Here is a 16,249-nt window from a genome sequence, read left to right on the forward strand (position 1 = left end):
GAAAGTTGATATTGTCTCGACATTGACACCATTTGCTATCGCCTTCACATCCGGTACGAACTTTTGAGCTGACCCCACATCCGTTGATCACGTGTTAATCCCAAAATCATACAGAATTCAGAACTGTAATTTTCGTCGATTTAAATGAAACTTTTAGTTTCAAATTCATCTTTTCCGCGAGCAGTCGAAAATTTAAAAATGTGCAAAATAAAAATCAAAACAGTTCTTTTCTTAATAGTACTTGAAATATTCTTGGTGGCCACTGCTGCCTTCGAAGAGGTGAGAACAATTACTTAAAGCAGTGTAGTACAGTGAGTGCTAAGAATGTTTACATCTTCTTCTAATCAGACGTGTGAAACCGACCGACAAATGGAAGAACAGTGCCGCATTCATAATTATAAAACCGTAAAACCTTTGCTTGATTATTTTAGACAGGTTAGAAATGAGTTAGAAGATAAAGAAATTAAGGAAAATAAATTAATTGAATTAAATTCGGATCTTATGGAAAAGTATCACGAAATTGTCAGAGTTCATGAAAAATTCATGAATGAGGCAGATCTATTAGATGAGTATAAAAACAAAGTAATTAAAGGGGAAAACGATTTGCAATTGAGTAAAAATAAAGTTGAAAACTTAGAATCTGATATTAGTTCGCAACAAAATATTATTGTGAAATTAAAAGGAGAATTAACTGTTAAATCCACCAACTTAGAAAATTGCCAACTTCAATTTCAAAATCTTAATTCTAGTTTAATTGAAAGAGATAAAAATATAAAGAGATTAAGTGGGAATATTCAAAATATAACAGAACATCAAAAAACAATTGAATTGGAAGTAAATGAGAAGAAAACTTTGTTAATAAAGCAATATGAAGTTATTAAGTTCTGTCAGTCTGAAATTGATACATTAAATCGGACATCAGAGAATATCAGAGAACAGCAGAAAAAAATTCAATTGGAATTAAATGAAAGTGAAACTAAGCTAATAGATAAAGTGCAAGAAAATCAGTTATGTCAATCTGAAATTGATATATTGAATAAGACTTTACTCAATACTCTTGTCCCAACAAGTTGCGCTCCTTTTGGAGATTATCCTGGTGTACATCAACTCAATGTCTCTGGCGAAGGTTTATTCGATGTTTTATGTGATAGTCAGATAGCTGGACCTGGATGGATTGTAATACAACAACGAGTTGGTGGAAATGAGAGTTTTGAGAGGGATTGGGCAACGTATCGCCAAGGTTTCGGCTCTTATAAGAGTGATTTCTTCCTGGGGCTCGAGAAAATTCATCGTATCACGAGCTTGCAGCGTTTCGAACTTTATATACATTTGGTTGCTGTGAATGGAAGTCTCTTCTACGCTGGTTATGACGACTTCAAAATATCTGATGAAGACCATGGATACGCACTGAGTTTGGGTAAATTCAGCGAAACTATTATTATAGATTCGATGAGATACAGCGAAAACATGAAATTCTCAACATTCGATCGCGACAACGATTTGTACGATGGCAATTGTGCTCTTGGGATCAAAAGTGGCTGGTGGTACAACGCTTGTCAGCATTGGTAAGCATTACAACTTTTCCCTTTTGATGGAATATACTAAATTATTTTTTTTTTATGCAGTAACTTAAATCAACCAAAATTGTTTTACCCAATGTTTTACATGAAAGAAGCTAAGATGCTAATTCGTCCCAAAGAAGCGATGAAGAAGTGATAAACTGAAGTTATAAATTTGCTTTTTAATTAATCTACGATTAATTATTTAAAGTACCGATTTTTTTAATTAAACTGGCAACAAATAGATTAATCTGCCGATGGTATAAAAAATATATAAATAAAGTAAATTTAAAAAACTTTTGTAGGTCAATTTGTAATCGAGCAATCTCGGCTAATAGGTTCATGATGATTAGTAAAAATAAATTACAATTTTTAAATATATAATATTTCATATAGCCAGCAAAATCTGCATCATCTGCACCATTGCGACGGTAAGGAATAGAATCACTCTCACGGACAAAAAAGAAATAGACAGAGAGAGGCAGAGAGAGAGAGCGAGTAGTGAGGGTGTATGGTAAGTCCATGTTACATCATTAGATTTCTTGGTCCATTGATGCTGCCTTTGATATAATGTCAATGTGATGTAAGTTCTGTTTAGTTCTCCTCTCGAATAATACAGGAAGTGAGGTACTAAGTGAATAATACAGGATAAAGGCAATCAGCAATTTCGAGATGAAAGATAGATTTCTAATCATCCTGAATATATTCTTTCAATGAAGCCTTTGAAGTTACCTCTAAATTAAATAGAGAAATAAGCATTTGCAAAGATGGAGACGATGTTCATCAGCAGAGAAAAGAGTACTGATCACTGATCCGTTTAGACTCTAAACTTTAGAGTGATCATTGAGTGTTTAAATGCATCGAATTGATATATATTCAGATTGAAGGGGACTCATCAAGTTCGTGTATCTAATCATACTATTAAATGTTTTATTATTCTATTATAGATAATTATTAGTATTATTATTTTCTCCGTATCAGACATCTCAATTCAACCAACAAATTAAACAAGAGTGCGGCTCTTGTACTTATAAAATTATGCACCCAATTCTCGACTATTTTCATCAAATATAAAATGAGTTACAACAAAACAAATTAAGGGAAAACAATCAATGCATTAAATACTAAAAAAGTATAATGAAAGTTTAAAATTGCATATAGTTTCTTCGATGATTTATCCGATAGTCAGTGAGTTGGTGGAAATGAGAATTTCAATAGGGATTGGGCAATGTATTGATAAGAATTCGGTTCCCCGGATAGCGATTTCTGTCTTGGATTGGATAAAAATTTATCTCGAGCTTTACATTCATATGGTATTATCAGATAACTCAACAAAGTACATTCGTTACGAAGAATACGATTGTATCCGATGAATTCAAAGGTTACGTATTGAGCTTTGCTTAAACATCGATCGGGACAATGACTTTTCTTCAGATAATAGCAGTTCAGCATATGTACATATATAATAAATAATTTATTTTTACATGGTCCTTAAGAGTAACTTCAATGAAAGATTCCGGCCACGATCTCAATAAAGCTAAGATGCTTATTCGTCCAAAACTATAGTCGAACCAAAATTGATTTTTAAATTTTGTTTTGTGTTTTGTGTGTATGTATAATCCTAATTATTTGTTATTTAAAGTATAAAATCATTATTAAAATAACTTATTATATGTGATGACTTATATTAAACGCGTTCGATAAATTTTTAATTGCAGTAAAGTTGGAGACCTGTTCACGTTTGTTAAAGACAATTTGTTATTAAAATAGAAAATGTTCGAGATCACTTAGCTGATCTACCCATCGGAACACACTGTATATCATCATCTTCCGCCTCTCCCGATTTAGATTTAGCAGAATTATAGATAGAAGCGGTGCTCAAGAGCGGTTGCTAAGCTAAGAGAGATCAGCGGAGAGAACCAGCAAATATAATATTTTTGACTGCTCGTCACAGGTCTGACGACATGAAGGCCGCTCTTTACCTTATCATATGAGGAAATATGTATCATACAGCAGCGAAATTAAAAATTGCACCACTTTTGAAAATTCAAAATATTTATATAAAATGTGGATTAATAAGAAACCCCAACTTAACTTTTATTGCATAAAAGAAAAATGTAAATAATAAAAAACAATATATATTACATAAACAAACAAAACAAAAAAAAAAAAATTATAATTAGTTATATTTTTAGTTTCAGAACTGTATTTAACATCAGAAGAAACCGAAGTACTCATATAGTTTGAATCTCAGATAGTTCATTAAAGAGGAAACATAAAATAAGAATAAAATTTATATTATCAATAAATATCAATAATAATTTATATGAAAGAAAACAAAAGTGAAAACAGAAAAGGAGTATGTATATGACAAATAAAAAGTGGTAGAAATAATTACCGATAGGTTAAAAGGGTATTATAATTTTGTGCATGCAGGGAATGTATATTACAGGCAGAAGGAAGCATCTCTGACCCCATAAAGTATATATACTCTTTATCAGCGTCCGTCTGATCGCCTACTGCAAACGTGTAGAATATGGTTTTTGTGAAAATGGGTAGCGGGTATCTCACAGTCCAGCACTTTCGACTTGTTAATTTTGCAACTAAAGTCATATATTGAGACAAAAACTTATGGAAAAGGTTCTATAAATCTATGTATATATGTGATAATGCAGAATAACAAATGAACAAATCTGTCAAAATTTAACAGCGTCGATGACGATTCAGAATATACATATATATATGTATGAAGATATATCTTCTTCTATCTTCTACATACATATATAAAAGAAAGTCTATAAAGTTGGACCACTTATAAATCAAGAACGGCAGAACTTAGAATATATATATAATATATGGGCAATTCTCTAGAAAGTGCAACCGGCGCCAAAAAATTCAAACTCTATAAAAGCATGTTTTCTTCACATTTGTTTATAGGGAAAATATTACATTTAACTAATATAAACGATTTTTCCATTTACTCATAACACATTTTGAAAAATTTCAATGCAAAGTCGAAGATGAGCAAAAGTTCTGTTTTGAAGATTTCTACTGCAAGTTTTGTTTTGATTCATTTCCTTAAAGGGAGTCAGTATGCATTGATACCCTTAGTTTAATATCTTGTTTAATATCCAAGGAATATACAAAATATATAAAAGAAATGATGCAATAGCTAATAACGGTAAATTTCTTTTCAGCTAATCAGCTTCTATTTTTGTCGCGTGCGACAGTGAAAACAGCATTTGTTATGAGTGCATCTAAAGTTTTTGTCCATTGAGCATGCAAAATTGTGTCCAAACACATCTTTTGCTACCAAATATAATAAAATAAAATTTGAATGAATATAAGCACAACTTCATTTTTAAGAATTTTTGAAAGTTTGTCGCGTGCGACATGGCAAAAAAAAAATTTTTTTTTTTTCGTTAAATTATTTTTTTTTTTAATGTAGATGATGCATACTCTTTTTATGTGCAAAAAATAATATAAATTTCATGTCATAAGCGCCAATTGAGACTTTGTCATTAAAAACAATGATAGAATGAATGTGCACAGTATACCGGTTATAAACCAAATGAATTTGTTTTGCTGAAATGGCCAACAAACGAAATCTACTAGAACAGTATATTCATAAAAAAAATTTTTTTGACATTAATGATGTAATTTAAGATAGGTAATTATGTTTCTTATGTACATGTTATGAATATATTTCGTTTTGTTTACCTTTATTAAAGTTATTTTTTAAAGTATGAAATTTCAGTTGAAAATAAAAATATATATTGAATATATTAAAAAACTATGAAAATGCTTCATATGCTCTTCAAATGAACTTAAAAAGTAAAAAAAAACAGCATAAAAAGTATGATGGAAAAAATGTCGCGTGCGACATGTCGCGTGCGACAGTGATTAAAATTTAATTTAAAAAAAGACAACTTAATATTTTTAAGTCAAACCAAATACACTATTTAGATAAATATATGCATAATACATTAAAATTAATTGCATTAAAATCTTTCATCACGTTTCGCTGAAATAAGTGCTTGAACTGGTTTTTGAAAAAGTAACTTCTGTTTTTGTCGCGTGCGAATGCGCAACATTTTTGCAATTTTCTTGAAAACGAACAATTGCCCAAAATCCATCTTAGCACCAATTATAGTGCTAACCGAGAGCTATAAGTTTCAATTTTTACAAAATTAAAATAATGTCGTGGCACATGTTTTTTTTCAGTTTGAATGCGTACAAATGTCGCATTCGACATCAGAGAATTGCCCATATATAGTTGAATATATTTTGTGTGCTTGAAATGTCTTCGTCTGTGAGTAGCGCACATTTCGCCGCCTAACAATTGTATTTTGATTATTTTCAACATTTAAATAATTGGTGTAGGTCAGCGAATTATGTTTTTGATGAAGCGTTCTCCCAAAAATACGCCATTCTGACGATTGTTGCCAAGCTGCTGGTCAGTTTTGAGGCTACTGCCAGCATTGCGATGATAAGCAACTGAGAGTGAAGAGAGAAACACGTGCAGGCATGATGTGTGAAAGACATAGGAGTAATTATATATATGTATTTACTGGACAAATAGTTTGAAATATATTAAAAAAGAACGATTGCTCGACTACAAGATACCCAGTCCCCTTAGTTTAAAAGTTTATTTAATGAAAATCTTAATTGGCAAAATACTAATAGTATTTATTAATATGTTTAAAATTGTTTTCAATATGAATTTGCCCCTAAAACTCAGAATTAATCTAAAAAGCAAACATCAATATATTTGATTGGATTTTCTTATCTAATTTTATGTTCTTCATCTAGTCTGAATTCTAAATTCATTAAGTACAACAGATCAAAAAAGTCAACCATAATAAACAAAAATACTATTTAAATAAGTTGATGCAAGCTCAATTCGAAAATTGAATAATTTTGTTACACCATGTTCAGCTGAGCATACTTTGAGGTCTGACTTCAATATAATGTCTCTGTGATACATACGTATACATAATACATTGCAGTTGTACACTACACAGTTTTCGAATTTTAAGTATAATCAAAATTTGGTAAAATAAATTACTCAAAAACTGTCATCACTTCTAATTTCATGAAGAATCAAGAATCCTCTCTTAGACATGCGTCAGAAAGTTGATATTGTCTCGACATTGACACCATTTGCTATCGCCTTCACATCCGGTACGAACTTTTGAGCTGACCCCACATCCGTTGATCACGTGTTAATCCCAAAATCATACAGAACTCAGAACTGTAATTTTCGTCGATTTAAATGAAACTTTTAATTTCAAATTCATCTTTTCCGCAAGCAGTCGAAAATTTAAAAATGTGCAAAATAAAAATCAAAACAGTTCTTTTCTTAACATTACTTGAAATATTCTTGGTGGCCACTGCTGCCTTCGAAGAGGTGAGAACAATTACTTAAAGCAGTGTAGTACATTGAGTGCTAAAAATGTTTACATCTTCTTCTAATCAGACGTGTGAATTCGACCGAGAAATGGAAAAACAGTGCCGCATGCATAACTATAAGACAGTGAAACCTTTGCTTGACTATTTTAGGCAAGTTCGAAATGAGTTAGACGACAAAGAAATTAAGGAAAATAAATTAAATGAATTAAATTCTGATCTTATGAAAAAGTATCATGAAATTGTGAGAATTCATGACAAATTCATGAAGGAGGCAGCTCTATTAGATGAGTATAAAAACAAAGTACTTAAAGGGGAAAACGATTTGCAATCGTGTCAAAATAAAAATGAGAAATTAGAATCTGAGATTAATTCAAAACAAAATATTATTGTGAAATTAAAAGGAGAATTAGCTGAGAAGTCCACTAACTTAGAAAATTGCGAACTTCAATTAGAAAATCTTAATTCTAGTTTAATTAAAAAAGATGAAGAAATAAAGAGAATTAGTGAGAATATTCAAAATAAGACTAAGCATAAGAAAACACTTGAAGTGCAATTAGAGAAGAGTAAAACTAAATTAATAAATCAAGATAAAGATATTCAGTTATGCCAATCTGAAATTTATATATTAAATCGGACATCAGAAAACATCAGAGAACAGCAGAAAAAAAATGAATTGCAATTAAAAGAGAGCGAAATTAAGCTAATAGATAAAGTGAAAGAAAATCGTTTATGTCGAGCTGAAGTTGATATATTGAATAAGACTTTACTCAATACTGTTATCCCATCAAGTTGCTCTCCTTTTGGAGATTCAGATGTTCATCTACTCAATGTTTCTGGCGTAGGTTTCTTCGATGTTTTATGCAATAGTCAGATAGCTGGACCTGGATGGATTGTAATACAACAAAGAGTTGGGGGAAATGAGAGTTTCAATAGGGATTGGGCAACGTATCGCAAAGGTTTCGGTTCTTATAGGAGCGACTTTTTCCTTGGACTAGAAAAAATACATCGTATTACGAGTTTGCAGCGTCACGAACTTTACATACATTTGGTTGCTGTGAATGGAAGTACCTACAACGCTCGTTATGACGACTTCAAAATATCTGATGAAGACAGTGGATATAAACTGAGTTTGGGTAAATTCAGTGGAACTATTAATGAGGATGCGATGAGAATCGCCGAAAACATGAAATTCACAACATTTGATCGGGATAACGACGCATTTAGTTCTGGTAATTGCGCAGTTGACTTCAATGGCTGGTGGCACAATAATTGTTATAATTGGTAAATATTCAAAACTGTTATTTTCGATGGAATACACATAATTATTGATTTTTGTATTTTCTTATGCAGTAATTTAAATGCACCATATGGTCCACATCTATTTTGGTATTTAAATTTCTATACTTATCTGCAAGAAGCTAAGATGCTAATTCGCCCCAAAAGAAGCGGTGAAGAAGTGAGCAACTGAAGAGCCGAAATTCCATTATTTTACTTAATAATGTAATCATTTATATATAATTGGTGCATTAAGAATTTGCGCTCTGAATAAAAAAACTATCGACTATTTAATGCAGCGATTTATTTTTATAATTTAAATTGATCAGTTTTTATTGTTTTTCATGATTTGATGTAGCAAATTGTAAGTATCTAGATGCTTTCAATAGAGCTGCAAATACTTAAAAGTAATTAAACCTATGATTATCCCATTTATATTATTTCAATCGAACCTTCAGTATTAAATTAAAGTAAACGAGTTGATGTAGCAGCTTTTAATCAATTCAATTAAATTTCATTATAATGAAGTCTCTCGCTCAGAGAAGATCATAAGAAAATTTTGTGAGAGCCTATCTCTTATCATGAATGCAACATTCGATTGCATTTATATTAACATAAATTAAATGTTTAGAGCGATTTATTTGTAGATTAGATGCATTTTTCAGTTCCACATTCATCTTGTCTGAGTGCAGCCGAAAGAATCGCAATGGGCAAAATAATATTAAATGCAGTTTTGTTACTAATGGTTCATAAAACATTTGTTGTTGTCACATCAACTGAAAAATAGCTGAGAACAATTACATAATGCAGTGTAAAAGTGTATCAATTTTCTTGATTATTTTAGACAGGTTACAAATGACTTAGAAGACAGTGAAATTAAAGTAAAGAAATTTAATTAATTAAATTCTGATCTTATGGAAAAGTATCATGAAATTGTGAGAATTCATGAAGGAGGAAGCTCTATTAGATGAATCTAAAAAAAAGTAATTAAAGTAATCAATATAATATTTTTTTTATTATTATACCATTTGGTATTTAAAGTAAATAATCATTTTTAAATTAACTTATTAAATGTGGTGAGTTTATATTAAATGCGTTCGATAAATTTTTAATTGCAGTAATGTTAAAGCCAATTTTTTATTAAAATATAAAATGTTCGAGATCACTTAGCTGATCTACCCATCGAAACACACTGTATATCAGCATCTTCCGCCTCTCCCGATCGCTAGAATTAGCAGAATTATAGATAGAAGCGGTGCTCAAGAGCGGTTGCTAAGCTGCAGAGAGAGATCAGCGGAGAGAGCCAGCAAATATTTTCGACTGCTCGTCACAAGTCTGACGTCATGCAAGGCCGCTCTTTTCCTTATCAACTGAGCAAATATGTACAGCAGCGAAATTAAAAATTGCGCCACTTTTAAAAATTCGAAATATTTCTCAAAAATACGAATTAATAAGAAAACCTATCTTTAATTAAATAAAAGAAAAATGTAAATAATACAAACAATATATATTACATAAACACACATAAAAATAAAAAGAATAAAATAAATATGTAATTAAAATTGGTTCTGTTTTTAAAATCCAAAATGTCTTTTATATCAGTAGAAATCGAAGTCAAAGCACATTTTTCTTCTACCGATTCATCGTGATTTAGACTATGAATAGCTAAGAAACAATTTACTCAGTAGTAATAGTAGTTAACATTTGAATGAATCATATTAGGATGATATACATTTTATATTTATATACTCTTACAGTATGAAGGAGAACAATCGTTAAACAGAAAAGGATTATGTATACGAGTAACAGAAGAAGTTGCTATTAGTCAAGCGGAAGCAGTTGCTACTTCGTGAAAACGGAAGACGATGCTAGTTGTGGTGTTGTCTAAGAGAAGAAGTTGCTTCTAAGCTCAAACAGTTGCACGCTTGGAGGCGAGTGCAAGCGAGTACGCGATAGTTAAGTGTTAAGCAAACGCTGGCTGATCGTGTCTATCCCACGGACGCATGTTCATCTGCATGTGCAAAAACAAAGAATAAATCTCAATAACAACAAATATATATATATATGGTTGAAGCAAAGGAAAAAGAGTGCGATAGCGATCTACATTTTACTCACATGTTGTGAGAAATGTTTTGCGACAGCGCTTGCATCTGATGAGCAAACTATATTTATTAATTTAACCTTAATAAAATGCATTTGCAGATTACATAAAAGCATTTATGTATATATTTATTGGAATAAAATGAAGATTATCTGCAGTCCCTACGTTTTGAAAATGCCTTGAGATCTCTTAGTAGCTCTGAGCTAAGCAGCAGAGCTTTTAACTAATCAGAAGAAAACCCTAAATTATATAAAAACAAATAAACTTTTCAAATATTTTTTACATGAATCGTTAGTTATATGACAAATAAAAAGTGGTAGAAATAATTACCGATAGGTTAAAAGGGTATTATGATTTTGTGCCTGCATGGAATGTATGTTACAGGCAGAAGGAAGCATCTCTGAACCCATAAGGTAACATATATACATATATTCTCGATCAGCGTCGGCAGCCGAAGTGATATAGCCATGTCCGTCTGATCGCCTACTGCAAACGTGTAGAACATGGTTTTTGTGAAAATGGGTAGCGGGTATCTCACAGTCGAGCTCTCTCAACTTGTAAATTTTGCAACTAAAGTCATATATTGAGACAAAAACTTATGGAAAAGGTTTTATAAATCTATGTATATATGTGATAATGCAGAATAACAAATGAACAAATCTGTCAAAATTTAACAGTGTCGATGACGATTCAGAATATATATCTTCTTCTATCTTCTACATACATATATAAAAGAAAGTCTATAAAGTTGGACCACTTATAAATCAAGAACGGCAGAACAGATTTGAGTGAAAATTGGTAGGGAGGTAGCTTAGAATATATATGTATATAATATATATCGTTGAATATATTTTGTGTGCTCGAAATGTCTTCGTCTGTGCGGAGCGCACATTTCGCCTTCGAAGAATTTAATTTTGTTTACTTTCAACAATTAAATAATTGGTGCAGGTCAGTGAATTATGATTTTGCTGAAGCGTTCTCCCAAGAAGACGTCATTCTGACAATTGTTGCCAAGCTGCTCGGCAGTTTTGAAGCAAAGGCCAGCAATGCGATGATAAGAAACTGAGAGTGAAGAGAGAAACACGTGCAGGCATGATGTCTGAAAGACATATGTAGGAGCAATTATATATACATAAGTACATATGTATGTATGTAGTTACTGGACACATAGTTCCAAATAAATCAAATGAAAACAATCTTGTCGAGATGGCACGGCTACAAGATACCCAGTCCCCTGAACTTGAAAGTTTGTTTTATTAAATCTTAATTAGCAATATTAATAGTATTTATTATTATGTTCAAAATTGTTTTCAATTGTTTGCTAAATTAAAAAAAAATATTTATTTGCTTGGATTTTCCTAAATTCCAAGTTCATTAAAATTCAAAAATTAAAACATCTTGTATGCAACAGAACAGAAAAGCCAACCACAATAAAGGGTATTACTCTTTAAATAAGTACATATTTAATTACTTTTAGATGCAGCTTAATTCGAAAATAGAATAATTTTGTCACACCATCAGCTGAACAGACTTTGAGCTAATATTAATGATGATACTCCACTGTAAAAACATAATGCCCAAAAATCCAATGTCAATGTCATATTGATCTGATATTATGACATACATTTAATGAATTAGCAACATATAGAACGTTCAGTATATACATACTTAGAAATATGTTAAAAGCACATAAAGTGAAAACTCTCTTGCCCGACTTAAAAGACACTTCACCCTGTAGAATAAAGTTAGATAGTAAGAAGTCTTAAGTCCATATTGAGTAATGATTGCAAAGTCAGGTGGTTCCTTCTTGTTAACTGCATTTCTCAATTCAAGATTGCATTGGCACATATTAAATATAAATTTAACTCAGGTACAGTTAAGTGTTTTATTAGATTGAGTAAAGTTCATTAACCCCAAACAAAAAGTTTTATATAATATGAATTAAAACATATAAAATACGCATGAGTGTGTCGCCTCATCAATTGGTACGCATCAGCATCGGCATTGCGGAGATAAGCCATAGAATCACTCTCACTGATTGAAAACGGTGACATAGAAGAGAGACAGAGAGACATATAGAGTGAGAGAGATAGAGAGAGAGAAGAGAGAGAGCTGATCATGATACGTTAGGTCTATGTGACATCATCATTATGTTGGCTCATTGATCTTGACTTCAATATAATATATCTGATGTGTGATACATACGTATATATAATACATTGAAATTTTATACTTCACAAAATTCTAATTTTAAATATAATCAAAATTCGAAGAAATCACTCAAAAACTGTCGCCACATCTAGTTCCATTAACAAGAATTTTCTATTAGACATGCGTCTTCCGCAAAGAACTTTTGGGCTGAACGCTCATCCGTTGATCACGTGTTAATCCCAAATTCATACACCACTCAGAACTATATTCTTCGTCGATTTATATTAAACTTTTAGTTTCAAATTTATCTTTTCCGCGAGCAGTCGAAATATTCAAAATGTGCAAAATAAAAATCAAAACAGTTCTTTTCTTAACAGTACTTGAAATAATCTTTGTGGCCACTGCTGCCTTCGAAGAGGTGAGAACAATTACTTAAAGCAGTGTAGTACAGTGAGTGCTAAGAATGTTTACCTGTTATTTCTTCTTATCAGACGAATGAATCCGACCGACAAATTGCAGAAAAATGCTGCAGTCAGACCTATGAAACTGTGAAACCTATGCTAGATTATTTTAGACAGGTTAGAAATGAGTTAGAGCAAAGTGAATCTAAGGAAAAGCATCTAAATGAATTGAATTCGGATCTTATGGAAAAGTATCATGAAATTTTTAGAATTCATGAAAAATTCATGAATGAGGCAGCTCTATTAGATGAGTATAAAAACAAAGTACTTAAAGGGGAAATCGATTTGCAATTGAGTCAAAATAAAATTGAGAAATTAGAATCTGAAATTAATTCAAAACAAAATATTATTGTGAAATTAAAAGGAGAATTAGCTGATAAAACAACCAACTTAGAAAATTGCCAACTTCAATTTCAAAATCTTAATTCCAGGTTAATTGAAAAAGATGAAAAAATTAAGAGATTTAGTGAGAATAATACTGAACATCAGAAAACACTTGAGTTAAAATAAGAGAAGAGTAAATCTATATTAATAAAGAAATATAAAGATATTCAGTTATGCCAATCTGAAATTGATGCATTAAATCGGACATCAGAGAATATCAGAGAACAGCAGGAAAAAATTGAATTGCAATTCAAAGATTGTCAAACTAAGATAATAGATAAGGTGAAAGAAAATCAGTTATGTCGAGCTGAACTTGATACACTGAATAAGACTTTACCCAATACTATTATCCCATCAAGTTGCTCTCCATTTGGAGATTCAGATGTTCATCAACTAAATATTTCTGGCGTAGGTTTATTCGATGTTTTATGTGATAGTCAGATAGCTGGTCCTGGATGGATTGTAATACAACAACGAGTTGGGGGAAATGAGAGTTTCAATAGGCATTGGGCAACGTATCGCAAAGGTTTCGGCTCCTATAAGAGTGATTTCTTCCTGGGACTCGAGAAAATACATCGTATCACGAGCTTGCAGCGATTCGAGCTTTACATACATTTGGTTGCTGTGAATGGAAGTGTCTTCAACGCTGGTTATGACGACTTCAAAATATCTGATGAAGACCATGGATACGCATTGAGTTTGGGTAAATTCAGCAAAACTATTATTGGGGATGCGATGAGATACGCTGAAAACATGAAATTCACAACATTCGATCGCGACAACGATTTGTACGATGACAATTGTGCAGTTGAGTATAAAAGTGGCTGGTGGTACAACTCGTGTCAGATTTGGTAAGCATTACAACTTTTCCCTTTTGATGGAATATACTAAATTATTCTTTTTTTATGCAGTAACTTAAATCAACCAAATATGATTTACCCATTGTTTTACATGAAAGAAGCTAAGATGCTAATTCGTCCCAAAGAAGCGATGAAGAAGTGATAAACTGAAGTTATAATTTGCTTTTTAATTAATCTACGATTAACTATTTAAAGTACCGATTTTTTTAATTAAATTGTCAACAAATAGATTCATCTGCCGCTGGTATAAAAAATATATAAATAAAGTAAATTTGAAAAACTTAATTTGTAATCGAGCAATCTCGGCTAATAGGTTCATGATTATTAGTAAAAATAAAATACAATTTTTAAATATATAATATTTCATATAGCCTGCAAAATCTGCATCATCTGCACTTTTGCGACGGTAAGGAATAGAATCACTCTCACGGACAAAAAAGAAATAGACAGAGAGAGGCAGAGAGAGAGAGCGAGTAGTGAGGGTGTATGGTAAGTCCATGTTACATCATTAGATTTCTTGGTCCATTGATGCTGCCTTTGATATAATGTCAATGTGATGTAAGTTCTGTTTAGTTCTCCTCTCGAATAATACAGGAAGTGAGGTACTAAGTGAATAATACAGGATAAAGGCAATCAGCAATTTCGAGATGAAAGATAGATTTCTAATCATCCTGAATATATTCTTTCAATGAAGCCTTTGAAGTTACCTCTAAATTAAATAGAGAAATAAGCATTTGCAAAGATGGAGACGATGTTCATCAGCAGAGAAAAGAGTACTGATCACTGATCCGTTTAGACTCTAAACTTTAGAGTGATCATTGAGTGTTTAAATGCATCGAATTGATATATATTCAGATTGAAGGGGACTCATCAAGTTCGTATATCTAATCATACTATTAAATGTTTTATTATTCTATTATAGATAATTATTAGTATTATTATTTTCTCCTTATCAGACATCTCAATTCAACCAACAAATTAAACAAGAGTGCGGCTCTTGTACTTATAATCAAATATAAAATGAATTAGAACAAAACAAATTAAGGGAAAACAATCAATGCATTAAATACTAAAAAAGTATAATGAAAGTTTAAAGTTGCATAAAAAAGTCATGAAAAAGCCAGTTTAATTGGATAATGATATTTCAAAGATATGCAACAAGGAAAATGGTCTGCAACTGTGTCAAGTTAAAGTTGATAAATCACAATCTAAGATTAAGTCACAAACAAAAGATATTGAAAGATTTCTATCTTTTAAACTGTCAATATCTTATGTCATAGATAAATCCAATAATTTGATCGATTATGAGGTTCAATTTAAAAACTAAATTCTTCACATAAAATTATTTCGAGATAAACAAAGATATATATTGTGACACACGAAAGTTTAGATTTTTGTGCAATTAGAGAAGTCTCAAATGAAGATACTACAAAAAGAAAGAAAAAGAAAGAAACTACAAAAATGAGACAACTCCCATTAATATTTCATAAAGTTGCTCTACTTGCGGAGAATATACTGGTGTTCATAAGATCAAAAATTGCGGTCTTGGTTTCTTCGATGATTTATCCGATAGGCAGTGAGTTGGTGGAAATGAGACTTTCAATAGGGATTGGGCAATGTATTGCTAAGAATTTGGTTCTTGGATTGGATAAAATTTATTTCGAGCTTTACATTCATATCGTACTACCAGATAACTCAACAAAGTTTATTCATTACGAAGAATACGATGATATCCGATGAATTCAACGGTTACGTATTGAGCTTTGCTTAAACATCGATCGGGACAATGACCTTTCTTCAGATAATAGCAGTTCAGCATATGAACATATATAATAAATTATTTATTTTTACATCGTCTTTAAGAGTAAGTTCAATGAAAGATTCTGGTCACGATCTCAATGAAGTTAATATGCTTATTCGTCCAAAACTATGGACGAACCAAAATTGATTTCTAAATTTTGTTATGTGTTTTGTGTATAAATAAAATATGTTTCTAATTATTATACTATTTGTTACTTAAAGTATAAAATCATTTTTAAATAACTT

At 31.3% G+C, this 16,249-nt stretch overlaps 1 protein-coding gene across 2 annotated transcripts; it reads left to right on the forward strand.

Annotated features, from left to right (window-relative positions):
* Positions 1-732: 732 nt before the first annotated feature.
* LOC132789531 (fibrinogen-like protein 1) lies at positions 733-14,365 on the forward strand. Of its 2 annotated transcripts, none has more exons than XR_009632705.1 (2): positions 733-1,565; positions 1,626-1,789. XR_009632705.1 is itself a non-coding variant. In XM_060797597.1 (2 exons), exons 1-2 carry the CDS (start codon positions 1,450-1,452, stop codon positions 14,343-14,345), a joined length of 207 nt encoding a protein of 68 aa, XP_060653580.1. In that variant the 5' UTR covers positions 733-1,449; the 3' UTR covers positions 14,346-14,365. The 2 variants fall into 2 exon arrangements, 1 of the variants encoding a protein (XP_060653580.1); XM_060797597.1 differs by lacking the exon at positions 1,626-1,789 and adding an exon at positions 14,255-14,365.
* The last annotated feature ends 1,884 nt before the right edge of the window (positions 14,366-16,249 follow it).

The sequence above is a fragment of the Drosophila nasuta genome, chromosome 3 (assembly GCF_023558535.2).
Source record: "Drosophila nasuta strain 15112-1781.00 chromosome 3, ASM2355853v1, whole genome shotgun sequence".
Lineage (NCBI taxonomy): Eukaryota > Metazoa > Arthropoda > Insecta > Diptera > Drosophilidae > Drosophila > Drosophila nasuta.